Source organism: Sciurus carolinensis, chromosome 14 (assembly GCF_902686445.1).
Source record: "Sciurus carolinensis chromosome 14, mSciCar1.2, whole genome shotgun sequence".
Classification (NCBI taxonomy): Eukaryota; Metazoa; Chordata; class Mammalia; order Rodentia; family Sciuridae; genus Sciurus; species Sciurus carolinensis.
In genome coordinates, this window is record NC_062226.1 from 71,783,350 (window position 1) to 71,799,275 (window position 15,926).

The 15,926-nt window shown below is 36.7% G+C and overlaps 1 protein-coding gene across 17 annotated transcripts in view; it reads right to left on the bottom strand.

Moving 5' to 3' along the window:
• Trpm3 (transient receptor potential cation channel subfamily M member 3) overlaps nt 1-15,926 on the bottom strand; it is a 522,169-nt gene that overhangs the window by 233,891 nt on the left and 272,352 nt on the right. For all 17 annotated transcript variants that reach the window (XM_047523941.1, XM_047523940.1, XM_047523938.1 and 14 more), the window contains exon 6: nt 9,400-9,571. In XM_047523941.1, the coding sequence (XP_047379897.1) occupies nt 9,400-9,571 (172 nt within the window). The remainder of the gene's footprint in view (nt 1-9,399; nt 9,572-15,926) is intronic.

A 15,926-nucleotide genomic window follows, 5' to 3' on the forward strand; every position in this document is an offset into this window, starting at 1 on the left:
TGTAGAGAGTCATTTCTTGTCTTCCCTCCTGCAACCTAAGTCTCACTATAAATATTATTTGTTCAAGCATATAAATATATTTCTATATGCTTTTAGGAAAACAAAAATGTGATTATACATTTATGTTTAATACAGTTGTATTGTTATTCAATAGACTTTTAAAATATTTTTATTAGTTGTTGATGGACCTTTATTTTACTTATTTATTTGTATGTGGTGCTGAGAATTGAACCCAGTGCCTCACACATACTAGGCAATCCCTCTACCACTGAGCCATAACCCCAGTCCTTCAATAGACTTTTAACTAAAGGAAAAAAAATACTCTTTCTGAGAGTCCAAAGCATTTGCATTATTCTTAAGTTCAGAATATTTCACTATACATCTACATATAACTTGAACTACTGATGAATCATTGAGTTATTTCCATTTTGTTACTATAAATATAATATTTTAAATATACAGGGAATAAATTCCTAGAGGCAAAATTATAGGACTCAAGGGCATGCACGTTAAAATTTGACAGAGGTAGCAAAACTATCTTTCAAATGTTGTTGTCTATATTTACCAAAAATGGGTACATATTTCCATATATATTGACATTAGATATTTTCAACCTTTGGTTTTTGCCAGTTTGATAGGTTAAAAAATTTCACTGTCAAATGAAGTTGAGCATTTGTATTTTCTTTCTTGTGAAGATCATGTTGGTATATGTGATCCATTTTTCCAAAGGGCTTCTCACATTTTTTTCTTTTCTGATTTGTAGATACTCTTTGCATATAATGGAAATTATCCCATTTTCATAGTTACTAATATTTTCTTCACTTAGTCATTTGTATTTTAAAATTATTTATTTTCCAATGTTATTTGTAAATATTTTTATAGGAACTTGGTTAGTGTGAATACAAAAGTAACAATTTTGGTTTAGGTTAAATATCCCTAATCTGAAAATTATACATCCAAAATATTCCCAAATCTAAAACATTTCAGTTACAAGCATTTGAAACAAGAATATTCAACATGTATGATACAGTGATTAAAAAAAAATACTAGGCCAAAATAAAACAAAGAAATTGTTGGACAAATAGAGTACCCAGAGAGAAAAGGCAAAATTTATTTGCAAAGTTCTTGCTTATGGTTTTGTTAAATCTGTAAGGCAATTCATACTCCTAGTTTTTTTTTTTTTTTTTTTTTTTCTTTAACTCTCCAAGGTAAAAGGGAAACCCCAACTGTCTATAAATCTACCATTTGGATTTGACTGAATCACAAACTAAAATTAAAAAAAAAATAGGGCTGGATCAATGACACATATAACTGTATTGAGGATGTTAGTGGTGCTCTTTAATCTCTGTCAAAGTTTTAGGGTAAGTAGGTGTCATAATTTAACAATAGGAAAATGCTAATACAGACCAGGGGTTTACTATAGTCCAGGGAAATGAATGACATATACTAGAAATGGAATGTAAATTTTTGAAAAACAATGCCTCATGGTGTTTTACTTCATGAATTTATTCATTCACTCAAGATTTATATTCCTACCCTGTCTCTTACGTCCAAAATAAATCTCAGTAATTTGTAGATCAAAAATTAGCATTTTCCTGCTATTCAATTTCAAACTCCATTCTGTTAGAATCTTGATTTACTAAAATAGTCCCTTGGCAATGTTGTCTAGGGATTAGATTCTCCTTCTCCCTCTGGGGCCCATGGGTAAAGCAACAGAATTTCTGGACCCTTGTCTCTTCTCCCACATTAGCTAATAACTGTGCACTGTAGGATTTCTCTGAGAATCCTGGACTGACAGGAAAATTCCCAGCCTTGAACACATTCCTAGATGCCCTGAGCCCCAAATATACAAAGCCGTGGTGCTAAAAATGGGTGCCACTGAATTGGAAATTCTGATCTGATTTACTTTATAAGTTAATTTTACCTGGTAAGCAGGTCAGTGTGTCTCTTCAAATGAAAAGGAACTCCCTGACAGTCATTACAGCAAAAGGGTTAATTCAAGTCCATCTACCGTTTTCAAATATGCTGAGAGCTCTAATGTAGACGACTTTGGTTTTCACCCTAGAGATAACAGGTTCAATATTCAGCACCAATGTCAGGAAAGAACTTCCCAACAGCAAGCGATATTAGGATCTGAAGGAAGTATCAGAGCTGACATCCAGCTTGTGCTTTAAATTTAGGGTATGAGTCTTTGAAGGTTATCAAGTATTTTGAATCTTACTGCCAATGTGAAAGAAGTGATGTTTCTTTTACATAAATCTTTAAATGTGGATATACTCCAAGTAGTGTTTCCTAAGGGATGCTGTTGGTGTATGGGTGAGGCAGTTCTTCAGGTGAAAATGTCTTGCATATGGTAGAATGTTGACATTCCTGCTTCCTCTTATGCCATTAATAAGCACCAGAAATCATAACCCTAAGTCCTCTTTCATATTTCTAAATGCATCCTATGGGAAGCCAAGTCTCCCTAGTTAAGAACTATATTACAGTCATGTTTCAGAATTATCACCAAGAAATATGGTGAAGGAACCAGAATATAAATGATACAGCCATAAATACTTATTTGTGACTATAGAAATCTCACTGCAACAAAATGCTTTACATTGGTGTGTCTGTGTGTGTGTAATCTCTCAAACACATACCAATTTAAAGTCCAGTTTAATTTAGCCAAATGGACTTTACCAACCTCCAGTAACCAACTGGACTTTGCTGACTTACCTTTTGTACCAGCATGTTCACCATATTCACATATCATACATCTCCAAGGAAAGGGAATACTTATTCCCCATTTCCCTGTCCCCCTTCCCCAATAACTTACTAGGGAACCATTATTATCATTGTTTTTGTTAGTTTGTATGAATAGCATATAATCATATGAATAGAAGCTGGTTTGGGAACTTCATGATAAAATATTTTTTCCACAGAGTTCTAAATTCCAATATGCCCAAATACCAAGTTTGATTGTATTTTTTGAATTCTGCAATCATTCCTGCTGCTTGTTTACTTGGAAATAAATGCCAAGCTCATTTTAATCTGCTTTAGAGGAAAGTATTGTAGGTGGCCTCATCAGGAGAGACCACACTTAAATGTCAGATGTTACTCTGGGGCAAAGAAAGAATAGCATCTAAGTGTCTTCCGAGCAAACCTGGAAGGTGGTAAAAGCACTGGCTCTGGAAATCCAAGCCTATCCAGGCACCCCCATCAACTAACATCACAAAAAATATCTATCTGTAAGGTCTGCTTGGAGAAATAATCTCTTAGAGTGAATGTGGTTTGTCACAGAGTTCCTCTTCCAGTACGGAGATAGAAGACTGTAGTCTCTTAAAGGAATGTGCAGTTGATGTTTACAATATAATTAGATGTGCAATCCAAGTCAAATTTCCATCTGGCCAACTTGAAATGACAGGTGAATACAAATACAATACCTTAAACAGTCCAAAATGTGTGCAATGTCCCTTTTGAATAAGGTGATAAATTATAAGAAGTAAATCTAATACTGGACTAAATCTTAATTTTTAAGATAAACTCTGGACTAACGAACATTCAGCCCCAATTCTGACACGTGCAACGAGTAGAATACAAGCAATCCCACTGATGTTTCCTGTTACTTGTAAACACTCAGTTCAAATCTCCAAGTAAAGTTTGTTTCTCTATCACACTGTTTACTCAGACTGGAGTGACAACTGCTACTTGGAATAAATTTTTAACAGTATAGAAAAAGCTAGTTTTCTGGTTATCACTGCAGTGACCATGAAATTGATCAAGTGCTCTTTAATAAGCAGTGTTAATAGACACTTGATGATAAGTGCCAGGGTATGACTTTCAGCCTCCGTTTTCCCTTGGGGACTTCTCTGTAACTACAGGGGTTGTGGATTCTTCAATACCAGAATTAGGTTGTAAATCAACCTAGTGAAGATGTTTTAATGAACACCCTGGACTCTGGGCTTCAGGTGAGAGGTCTGGGTCTCAGGGTAGAACCCGCGACAGTCGGATGGTGTCCCCTGGGGGACCATGCACCACTGAGAAGGAAGGAAGGGAACCAATGTCCTGAACTTCCACATGGAAGTTCATAAGTTGACTTGTTCATTAGACTGAGAGGAATTATCAGTCCTGTTCTCGGACGCAGAAACAAAAATCGAAGAAAAATAAAATAACTTGCCTAAGGTCACAGAGACGTGATGATCTAATTTCCTGGGTTCACTTGCCTCTGTTAGTTTATAGAACTTACACTAGGTAAAAACTACCTTTTTCCCCTAAAGATATATTCTTGCTTTCAAAATGTTAGAGGCAAATCAAAATTGCTGGGGTTTTTTCTAACCTTAATTTTTAAGAATTGTAATGTTAGTATTTGTTTTAAATGGTTTTTGGTCAGCTGAGAGTATAATTGGATACTAGAAAAGATGATCATTACACTTTTAAGATAAGTGTAGCATATATTTTGAATCAATATTTTTACATCTTTTTGGCATGTTATCATTAATTCAACACATATATATATAACATGTAGCAATCAAGTCAGAGTAATCATCTCTGTCTTCAAACATTAACCATTTTTATGTATTGCAAAGTTCAGACTCCTCTAGTCATTTTGAAATACATCAAATCATTTAAACCAATACCCTTCTGTCAAAGTAAACCAGAACTAAATCACCCTCTCTGTGTTTTGATGCTCCTGAAATGTATCTTATTTTTTAAAAGATCTGTTAAAGAATGCTTGGATCAATATTTCCTGTTTCATAACTGTTGAACTAAGGAAATACTTGTAAAATTGAGCCTCTGTGTGGCCAACACAAGTTGAAAAAAATACTTTGGTATTGAAATGTGTACGGATGAAATGATACACTGTCCTGGTTTCATTAATTTCTCCAGAGAAGGGAGGTGGTGGCCATACATATAGAGGAAACAAACTTGAGCATTCGTTGATGAATACAAAGGCTAGGTGATAGTTATAGGTTATACTTCAACTATCAGGGGCTGGGGCGATAGCTCAATCGGTAGAGTGCTTGCCTTGTAAGCACAAGGCCCCGAGTTCGATCCCCAGCACCAAAAAAAAAAAAAAAAAAAAAAAAAAACTTCAACTATCAGTACTACTCCTGGCATGTAGTATGTATTACTAATAGTCATAGCAATACCCTGGCCATGATAATGTGCTCTAGTTTTGGCATGTTTGGAATTTAATAATAAAATGTTTATAAAACGTATGATGGGGTCTTAAAGCCTCATCAGGTACTTAGATGCTGCTTTCTGGAGCAGCCCACATATATTTTATATCTTAAATCCAATCATTTTTTTTTACCTCTTCTGCTGCCATCCTTATTTGAACCACTGTCTTTCCCCTGTAATACTTCAGTAGCTTGCTAAGAGCAACTCCTCGCTTTGAATCTCTAGATTAGAACTTCGGTGATCTTTTTTTTTTTTTTTTTTTTTTTTTTTTTTTAAGGGAGATGCTATAAATTGTCAGATCCAAACTCATTACAACAAAATTCAAACTTTTGCCAAGTGTTTCCTGCTCTTCCTTGAACACTTGAACTTCTGTCCCTGCTTTCACTCTCCATGGAATGCTCTTTCCACAGTTGCCCCCTCATTTCAGTCAGGCCTTGACTTCAATGTCACCTCTTCATAGAGGCCCTTCCTATCACCTGATGTAAATGATCCTCTGAAATACATATGCATGCTTATAGACATATACCTTGAGATTTTTCTTCATAGCACTTTTTTTCTGTCAGACATAGCATATTTTCTTATTTTTTACTGTTTATTTTGACGTAAGTGCAATGAATTAAACAATTATTGCTGTTGCTTTCCAGACCTTAACCATGACTGGTACATATGAGTTCAATAAATATTTATTTGTGGAAGGAATGATTGGCATTGTTCCTTGCATATTAAATTTGAAGTTTAAAAGTTGCAGATAGTGTTGTGTTCTAAAGCAGGTAACTGCTCATATCTAACAGGATTCTTTTTTATAAGCAGATCCCATCAGTAATCCCTGACAATGCTTCCCTATTGACTGTCAATAGTAGGAATGAGTGGGAAAGAAGGGGAGAGAACGAGGTAATGGATGCCAGAGTGTTGAGAAAAATGGAAAACATTTGGCACTTGTAATATGTTATTATTCATAATTGGCATGTTGGTGAGAAAGGGCTTATGGGTGTCCTGAGAGGGATTCACTTTATATTTAAAGGAAGTACCCTCCAGAGGATGGTCATTTATATAAACAAAGACACTTATGAGTAGGTTACTGCCACATGAAGGTCACCACTCAATATCAAGGTCTGATACTTTAATGAGGAAAGTGCCACATGTGTGCAGATGTCCTGGGGCCATCCTAAGTATGAGGTGGTGGACAGTGTAATTGTGGCTATGCCTAATTTTCAGGAAATTGAGTTCCATAGTTGTACTTTAAATTTCCTAAACTTTTAAAGTCAGAAATGAAAATGTAGATGGGATTTTTATTTATTTATATATTTTTTCAGAATTTAAAGAAAAAATGGAAGAAAATGTATCTTGACAATATTCTGCATGGGAGTGCTATTTCTCTAAAATCTAATAATTTCTCTATTGGTCACTATGTAAATGGGATTTTTAGACAGAACTCATAGAATAAGATTTAATTTTTGAAAGAAACACATTATTGCTAATTATGAGATAAAGAAAAAAGTGTCCAGATTAGAAAGTAGAATTACTGTTCTAGATATCATATCAGGAGTTTGTATTTTTAGGCTGTTTCGTGTTACAACCAGGTCCGCTTTCTGCCCATCATTTCAATTCTGTTCTGAAGGGTTCTATGCTCTCTGTGGACCCTTTTCTTTGCTGATAACTAGAGACCTCTGTCAGTAAGTCTGGATCACATTTACATCTTGAGGATTTGTTGCCCCCTCCCTGCTTTGGGGACTAAGTACAGTGATAAGGGAAATATGTACAATGAGACTCTTACGAGTCCCTCATTGTGTGACCCATAATCTCAGTTTTCCCAAGACCCAGGGTGCCTAGGGACATGGGACACTCTGTGCTAAACCTGGGACAGTTCCAGGCAAACTGGGGCAAGTTGTTTGCTTGCCACTCTTACATTCAGGGATAGATCTGGGGTAGGAGCTGAATCAGACATCACTTACTACAACTTAGGGGCAAATTCCTTACCCTGCACCTTTTAACTTCCTATGACTTCAATCTCTCTTGGCTTCTGGAACCCTCCTCTGACTATTTAATGACATTACTGAATGGTAGCCTGTAGGTCTCTATTATGCCTCAAAAACAGTCAACGAAGTCCCCAGGTCAAGTCTCACCTCTACTTTATGCCTTAGACCTCTGATTGGTCCCCACCTGTCATGTGTCCATATGTTGCCACCTGTCTCAAAAGGTTAGCAAGGGCCTAGTATCTACAAAGGATGTATCCCTTCCTACCCACAGATTAGCACCTGGTGCCATGTTTTCCAATATCCCTGATATCCTGACCATATGCTATGGCCTACTCTTCACAGTCCAGGCTGCTGAGCTCTGCTCCTCACTGAGGCCAGACCACTAACCGTGAGCATCCCTGGATCTCCTCTGCAGACCACTCACACATTCAGCACCTCTGCAGGCTTTGGAGAAAGGCATCCCTTGAGGCACATAAATTACATCACAGAGGTGTCCTCCCTGGGATGACTAATTAGAAAAGGTCACCTTTCTTCTGGGCAGTCTGTAAGGCACAAGACTTGACTAACAGAGCTCTGACTGCGTTTTAACTCCAACTTCCAACCTCTTTGGAGGCTTAACTTACACAACTACACACCCAGCTCTGCTTCCCTGCTATTGACTACTGACCCAGCCACCACCTGGGCCTAGAACAATGACGTACTTTGCCTGACTAGTCAGATTTTTCCTCATCACTGAGTACTTAACTAGACCCTTAATTTATTCCTTGTTTCCCTGCTTCTATGCATTTCAGTTCTCATTCCTAACCTGATGGTTAAAGAAAACTAATGATTCAGCCTGTAGAAACCTAAGTAGGTAACACTAATTCCATAACAATTACAACTAATCACCCATTCTAATATCATAACAAAATTCAGTTTTCGTATTGATAACAAAACCTTCATTATATAAGATTACTTTATTACATTTGATCTCTGCTGTCCTCTGGATCAGTTTTCTAGTCTTTTCTATTCCTTTTATCCATTAAACATTCACCTTGACCTATCTCTGTTTCTTCTTTCCAAAGATATTTCAGGAAGGGAGTTTTCTAATACAACTTTTACTTTCAGATCTAGGCCCAAAGTCAGTACTCTAGAATTCACTGTGAAAAGAATGAAAGTGTGAAACTTGGCTACTAAGCAGTATTAATTCCCCCAAACTGATCCAGAGACAAAAGTATAGGAAGGAGAAGTCGTGGTGTGGTGGGTCGTCCATCACAGCTGTGGCAGGAAGGCCACTGAACTAGGGGGAGACCCATTTGGGATAGAGGCAGGTAAAAGACAAGAGAAAAGTGATTTGGGCACATGGTACCACATTACACTGGAGTTTTAAAAACTAATGTAGCTAAAGAGAATCTTTTATTATTTGGATTGCAGGCTTTGGAATTTCAATCAATTAGATCCAAGTTTCCTTGAGGGGACATATAATACCACCAAGTTTGAGTTTGTGATGTAGCCTGGTGTGGTACTTTGAAAACAAATTGAATTTTATTTTGTGAGGATGGACAGTGGATTGATCACATTTAAATGTAAGTCACTTAGAGATCTGAGGAGCATTGTTGCTACCCTTTTATAGTTAAATGTTTACACACACACACACACACACAAATAAAACAGCATAGAACCCATAAGTCATTCAAGAGATGTTAATGTAACCAACAGATATGTATTATGTGATACACATAAATATACACATGTACCTAAACACATACCTAGAGACAATACGTACATAAAATTATGCATTAAAATTTCATCAAGATGGTTTCGCATGATGGTTTAGCTTAGGAGATGTGCCCTTAAAATACCTTCACATAGATAGATCTGTGCAAGATCAAAATACTGTTTTCTTTCCTTTTTCTTTTTTCTTGTAGCCACCAGAAAAGCTTAATAAATAAAAACGATTTCTCTAGGGTAACTTTTCTCCTTGGAGTCTTATGAAAAGGATTAAGGAAAAGTTTGGAGAGAAAGCAGATCTGCATTCACATACCCCTCATGGGTTTGAAATGTTCATGCATAATAAATCAGCTTGGGCCCAGTCATTCTTTCATTGGTTCTTTTGCCGCCATTGCCCTCCACTGCACTACACTGTCTCTCACTTGAAAGACTGGCCCAGGAGAAACTGTGTTTTAAAATGTGCTCAAGTTCATGTATTACTTCTGTGTGATATACTTTTTAACTTTTGGTGTACCTTCTACAAGGCATACCAGTGGGAACAGTGCCAACTTACTTGTGTTTATCTTCTGAAGTGAAATATGCTTTTCCAGTTGCCTCCGAAGTTTCACCTCTGCTCCGTATTTTCCAGTAGTTCCGTTGTCAGCCAAGATGAAATGGGAATGCATGCTGTTGAGAACAGTGAGCTTGCTCATGGGATTGGACATGGTTTGGTATGGCCGGACTACCTACAGGGAATCAAAAGGAAAAGGCAGGAGTTAGAAAAGCAAACAAGATATGAAAAGAAACAGAAAGAGAGAGAGAGAGAGAGAGAGAGAGAGAGAGAGAAAACATCTGCATTCTCTTCCTAGAATTGCTTTGGGTAGAAGAAAGATTTATGATAAAAGTCTCATTCAAAGAAAAACTGTGCTTAAAAGATTTATAATTCATAAAGAAGTGAATTTGTGCTTTTATTGCACTAAAAAAAAAACTGGTCCACAGACAATTTTTATTTTGATCTTTTATTTGTTAATGAACCAAAAATAATTTTGTTATTTTGTTTTTTTCTTCATGTCCCTAATTTAATTAATTCATTGGTACATTATAATCCTACATAATGGGTTCATTGCAACATATTCCTATATACATATTCATATCCATACTTCAACAGTCACAGCAGCACAATCATGATTTTGGAGAATGCCGAGGGGTAGGGATGGAGAGAACGTGATCTTTTCTGTCAATCCCATTCAGCAATTTGAAGACTTTTTATTTAAAATAAACACTATTCTTGTTAGATACCTTAAGTATGAAATAAGTTGGATATAAAATAACTGCCTCTTGAGGTGAATATAAATTGGCCCCAAAATATTCACCTCTGGTTTATTCTACCTTTTTGGTGTTTACTTTCACAGTGAAATACACTGCCTAAAATAGAGCAATTTCAGTGTGGTCTCTCAGATTTGGGATATAAAAAGAAAATCAACATATCTTGCAAGTTAGTTGCTTTGTGTATATTCTCCTTATTTCTGGCAACAACCCTGGAAGTTTCATACCATATTTATAGATGAAGAAACTGAGAAATGCACAGGTAAATTATCTAAAGTTTTACTACACACACAATGAGAATTCACACCCAGCTCTGCTTGATTCCAAAAATTTAACTTTTCCAACACTGCTTAGATCCAATGGAAACAAGGTGATGTGTTGAAAATCCAGTACTAAGATATTTAGATAGAAACTTCACACAAATCTAGAAAAAGGGAACATTCGGTAGGCTCATTGCTACACGTTCTCTGTATAACTATCACTGTACTGAATCATGGAAATCGACAGGACAAATGCTACTGGTTTATTTCTCTGGCTTTCTGCAGTGTGTACATTAATTATCGAGTTGAGATGCTCTTGTTCTTTTTCAATGTGCAATAACTCACCATGAAAAGCTGTAGCAAGATTGAGTAGTTTGTTAAAAGAAATACAAAGTGATTTAGTAAGGGCAGTCTTCGATAGTGAAGCTCTCTTGTAAGTCATTTTTTAAAACTTGGAAGCTAATTCAAAAACCCACATTTCTAGTGCCTGGAAAATAAAATGTGCTCAATAAATAGTGAATGAACAAACAGGCAAACTTGAAACAAATGTTTTATTCAAATCTGAAAAAAAAATATTTTCTGAATTATTTGGGAATTGATTTAAATTTAAAATGCATATATAATTCTGAGCTTTCAAAATAAACTTCAGTTCTAATACATGCCTTATTTCTAAACATAGCATTGATATATTAATTCATAACTTCATTATAGTTGGATCTTATTGATAAAGACCATAACTTTTTAGGTATTGCCTTTAGTGATCACATAGAGCAGTAATCAGTTATTGCTTTGTCTTCATGAGTGAATGAGAACCCTCGAAAATCAGACTGTGGATTACTAAACCCATCCTGAGCCCTTTAAAACTGGAAGAGTAGGTCACTTGTGGTTGAAATTTCCATTTTGTTACTCAGCTTTGATTATAAAACATTCATTCTACAGTAAAGTGCAAGTTAAAATAAATATCAATGCTTTGTTGTGGAAAGGAGTTTAGCAGAAATTCTTTCTCCTATTCTTAAAGTGCCTCTGCATTGTGCTTTTGGACAAAAGAAAATGCTTTTGTTACTGTTCTTTCTTTTCTAACAGCAGTTCCTGAAGACTCCATGTGAAAGACAGGGAAGATCCAAAACAGTTCTGTGAGAAGCAGGGACAGTGGATGTTCCAGAGGTTAACAACGTGTGTGATTGTGAACCCCAGACATTTGTGCTGTTTGAGATGCACAGTTTCTAATTCCTGGGAATCAACTTGAAGACCATTGGAGAAAATGAAATTTTAAATTGAATGAAAGTATGGAAATGATTCTGTACCAAACTGATGCATTCACCACAACCTGAGAATAAGAGAAGGTAATCAAACCATCTGTGCATATATTTTTTTCCTCCATAATTGAATTCTAAAGACATTGGTGGTTTGGTCTTCCAACTTTGACCCTGTTTTATTGTGAAACATAGCACAACATCTCTTTGGAAATATTGAACATCTGAATCAGTCATAGTAAGAAGGTCAAATTTACAGGGTATTCACGAATTTTAATTTCTTCATTGTACTGATCTCCTTTTCATTTGGTGTGAAGGCAAGTGTAAGGTGGCTATTTTGGCAGAGGGTTTGCTGAATAAAAAGGGGATATAAATCTGAAAAATAAGCAAAATGTCCTAATTTACTTTCAGATCTTACTGGAGGAAGGTATCCTGAGTCCTGGAACAATCTTGAACACATGAATCATGGAACTTACTTGAATCCCAGTTCTGAAAGCTACTGTGAGAATCGGAGTCGCACTTTTTTAAACTGTAAAAAGGAAATGATAAAACCACTTACCTCATGGGGATTAGTTGAGATTATATGTGCAAAGTGCCTGGCTCCTAGCAGGCATTCTATAAATGTTACTTCCTTTTCCAGCTCTGCTCTATCTTGCCAACTATAAGCCCAGTTTCCAATTGTAAACCAGTGATCAAAATGAAATGTGAGACAAATCATTGACTTTTGTTTTACCCAAGACATTTAACCTAATGTAAGTAAAGAAAAAAAATCAACCATCTGATGGCAAAATATGCAGTATTTTTTTGTCATATTCTCCAACTATTTGTTGACTAACTTAAAAGTTTGAAATGACTTCTCAAGTACTTCAGAGAAATGCATTTTGGTCTCACTTGCCTGCAAAATATGCCAGTAGCCTATTGTGTTTGAATTGCATCAACAAAAGAGTTGCTGATCATCTTGTGTTTTCCAAATAGAAAAAAAAAATAGTGTCTTTTTAATAAGATGAGTACAAATGAACTTTTCCCTCTGACAAAATATTGGAGGTCATGCAACCACTTTCATTGTTAAAAGTTCATAGAGAAGAGCTTTTTTGGAAGTAGTTGAGAACGATTGTGACGTGTTCATAACTTGTAGGTATACTGGATTACTATAGTATATTTCTCAGTCAGGACTTTATGAGAAGATTAAGTCCTAATGCTCTATAACATCTATGGCAAGTCATGGATCATCTTTTTCCCAAGAACATAGGATGGTCCAGGTTATAGTTCAACCTTGGAAGAATTGCGAAGATAGCTATTCAAATAATTTTCTGTATTTCATAGTTCAGATAATGAACTGGAGCTGGGCAAGGTGAAATGGTACCTGAAAGTCCTTCAAACCAGGTGAGTGGCATGAATGATGAATATAACATGAGCTATGCTTAGAAACACTAGTATCCGTACATAGTAATCTATGGAGAAATGGATTTTAGATCCTTAATTTTCTTGGAACATCATGGGCTAGAAAACTGCTATGTAATAGCATTTTTCCATTCGTTCTTGTCCCTTAAGAACAACAAAAAAATTCTTCACTCACTAATCCCTCATATACTATTAAGGATGGTACTGGATGATTGGAATAATTCTGGCTCAAAGGCCTTTGAATTTATCTTACCTCTGAAACAAAGAGGACCTGTGAAGTGGGGGCTGTACAAGGGATTAAATGGAGGTAAAAACTCTTTCATATAAGGCATTGGTAAGGACCCCATCATTGCCAGGAAGAGAATGATTTAGATGCTGTTGAAAAACTGAACATCCTTCATGTGCTAACCCTAGAGGGCTGCATTTGTGTTCCCTGGATGGATGTAAATCAGTCATTCAGAAGCTGGTCTAATGTACCTACTAGAGTTTTCCTATTTGTTTGCAGGAATATTTTGGTCTTACCCAAGAATATTTATCAAGAAGTCAGAATATGAGGGGGTTCTTGTTCCTCTGGGTACTAACTTAAGATCTTGGGCAGGGCTCTGAGTTCATTCATTTGCTCATTATAATTTCTTTGAGATATATAATCATGTGTCTAAGTAATATCTTCCAGTAAGTGTTCAGAATATATTCATTCAAAGAAACTTTAGGGGAAATTATTTTTTTCATCTGTGAAGCAGAAGACTTGATGGCAGTTACTGATAGCTTTGTACCTCTACAATTGAATCTGAACAGCCTATGTTAAAGTGTACTTGCTCTTTTCTAAGTTAGTGCAAAATGATAACCTTCCATGTGTGTTGGCTACAGAAGCAAAGCTGTTCTCTAATGTCCTGAGGTGTCTTCCTTTTTGAGGCACTTTCCTTGATGCGATGATAGTTTGGTCAGCTGAGATTCCTTTTCCCAAATACAACTGAATTGGCTTAATTAGGTTTTTGTGCCGTCAGTTGCAGGCTTTTACAATCCCACACCCATTACCTGATGAGTTCTGTATCAATGTGCCACAGGCCAAGCAGAAGGATGGGGAATGTACAGCTTGAGGAGTCTTCTTTTCCCTCTTAATAAGCACCATGATTTTAACTTAAACCAGAAGAAAATGAACATTTATTGACTTTTTTTTTTGCATAGTAGGCATTATGGAACAATCCATTTGATGTTTATTTTGTAGATGGAAATGGGGACTCAGAAGTGAGGTATTTTGGCCAAATTTTCCTTATTAACCCCATATAGATCCTAAGTTCCTCTATAAGCCAGGTGTATTAATGGGGCAGATAGAGAACCCAATCTGGTTTTAAATTTATAGGGGACATTATGGTTGGTTTTGCTGTTGGATATTTTTTGTTAGTGATTCAGCTGGGCCATGGAATCTTTCTGACAGTTGATCAGATTATTTCCAGTGTAGTAATCTAGAACTGTATATATACAGAGGTCAGGAGAGGCACCAGCAGGCAGCAAAATGGGGTTGTGCTTCGGTAAAAGAAAAACAAAAGTTTTGAGATTGTCTTAGTTAGCATTAGGCATCCATTTCTGCTAGGGAAGAGGGGACATGCTGAGAAGTGAGAAGCACCCTCTATGTCAGAGATAAACATGGGGACTGAGAGAATGAAATGGAAAAAAGAAAGGCTCTGTATGTCTCCATCATCACAAAAGCCTAAGCCAGTGGGACACCGTTATTTCCTATTCAGGCAGAGGAACTGTAAGTTTAGGCATAAAGCAGGTCATACTGAAACTGAGAGTCTGTCTTTCAACTCAGCAGTCCACACAAGGAACCAGCAAACCAAGGGACCCATTTCCAAAGAGCGCCCAGATAATTTAGCTGTGCGACACCCACTAAAATCCACAGGAACATCAATTGCATCTTTCAGTAACACTTAGAAAATGTGCCCTTCAATGTGTATCCTGCAGAGGGTTTTACAGCCCTCATTTTATCCTTTCCACTTGAATAGACTCACCTCCCTTTGGCCTGTCCTGAGGGGAGCCATGAGCCATTTAGCTATTGGCAGTGTTGGAAGAGGCTCTTGAAAGGCGTTACTTTCTATACCAATCCCCAAGCGTCCAGTGGGGGTGATTTTTAAGCTGTGTTTAGAAAGTCTCTGAAACTCTTCCTTTAGTTTAGGCTGGAGTCAGTCTCTTGCCTCTAAGGGATAAAATAAGGCAGTGGTGTTGTGGGACTTCCCAAACCAGGCCATACAAGATTTTCTCTGTCAGCTCTCTGTTAGCTCTGTGTCAGATCACTTACTCTGGAGAAAGTTAGTACCATGTTGTAAAGATAATAAGGCAGACCTATGAAGTTATCTGTATGACTAGGGACTCCGACAGCATCCTGTGGATGAGTCATCTCATCTGCATCTCCAGTCGATGCAGTCCAACCACCATTTTGAATGAGACCCACAGTCAGAACCAACAAGGTAACTCATTCACAAATTCCTCACCTACTGAAACCGTGAGACAATGTATATTGTTTAAGTCATTAAGTTTCGGGGCAATATTTTACACATCAATAGATTACTAATACAATTTTGTATTATCCTTCTATGAGACTTCAAAATATATTCTCTTCTTCTACTCTGAATTAGTAATTGCATATGATTTCATGGTCTATAGTCCCTCTACCTCTCCCTGATTCCTCATGCTTCCTGGCATTCTTTCTGTGGGCTCTGCTCATTTCTGGTTCCTGTTCCACTAGAGTGATAACATCTTCTAGTCTCTGCCTATTTGTAACCTGGTTACCATCCCTCTCTATTTGGCAGAAGATTTGACTTCTGTTCCTACACTCTTGCTAGTGGGTTATTACTACTCTATCT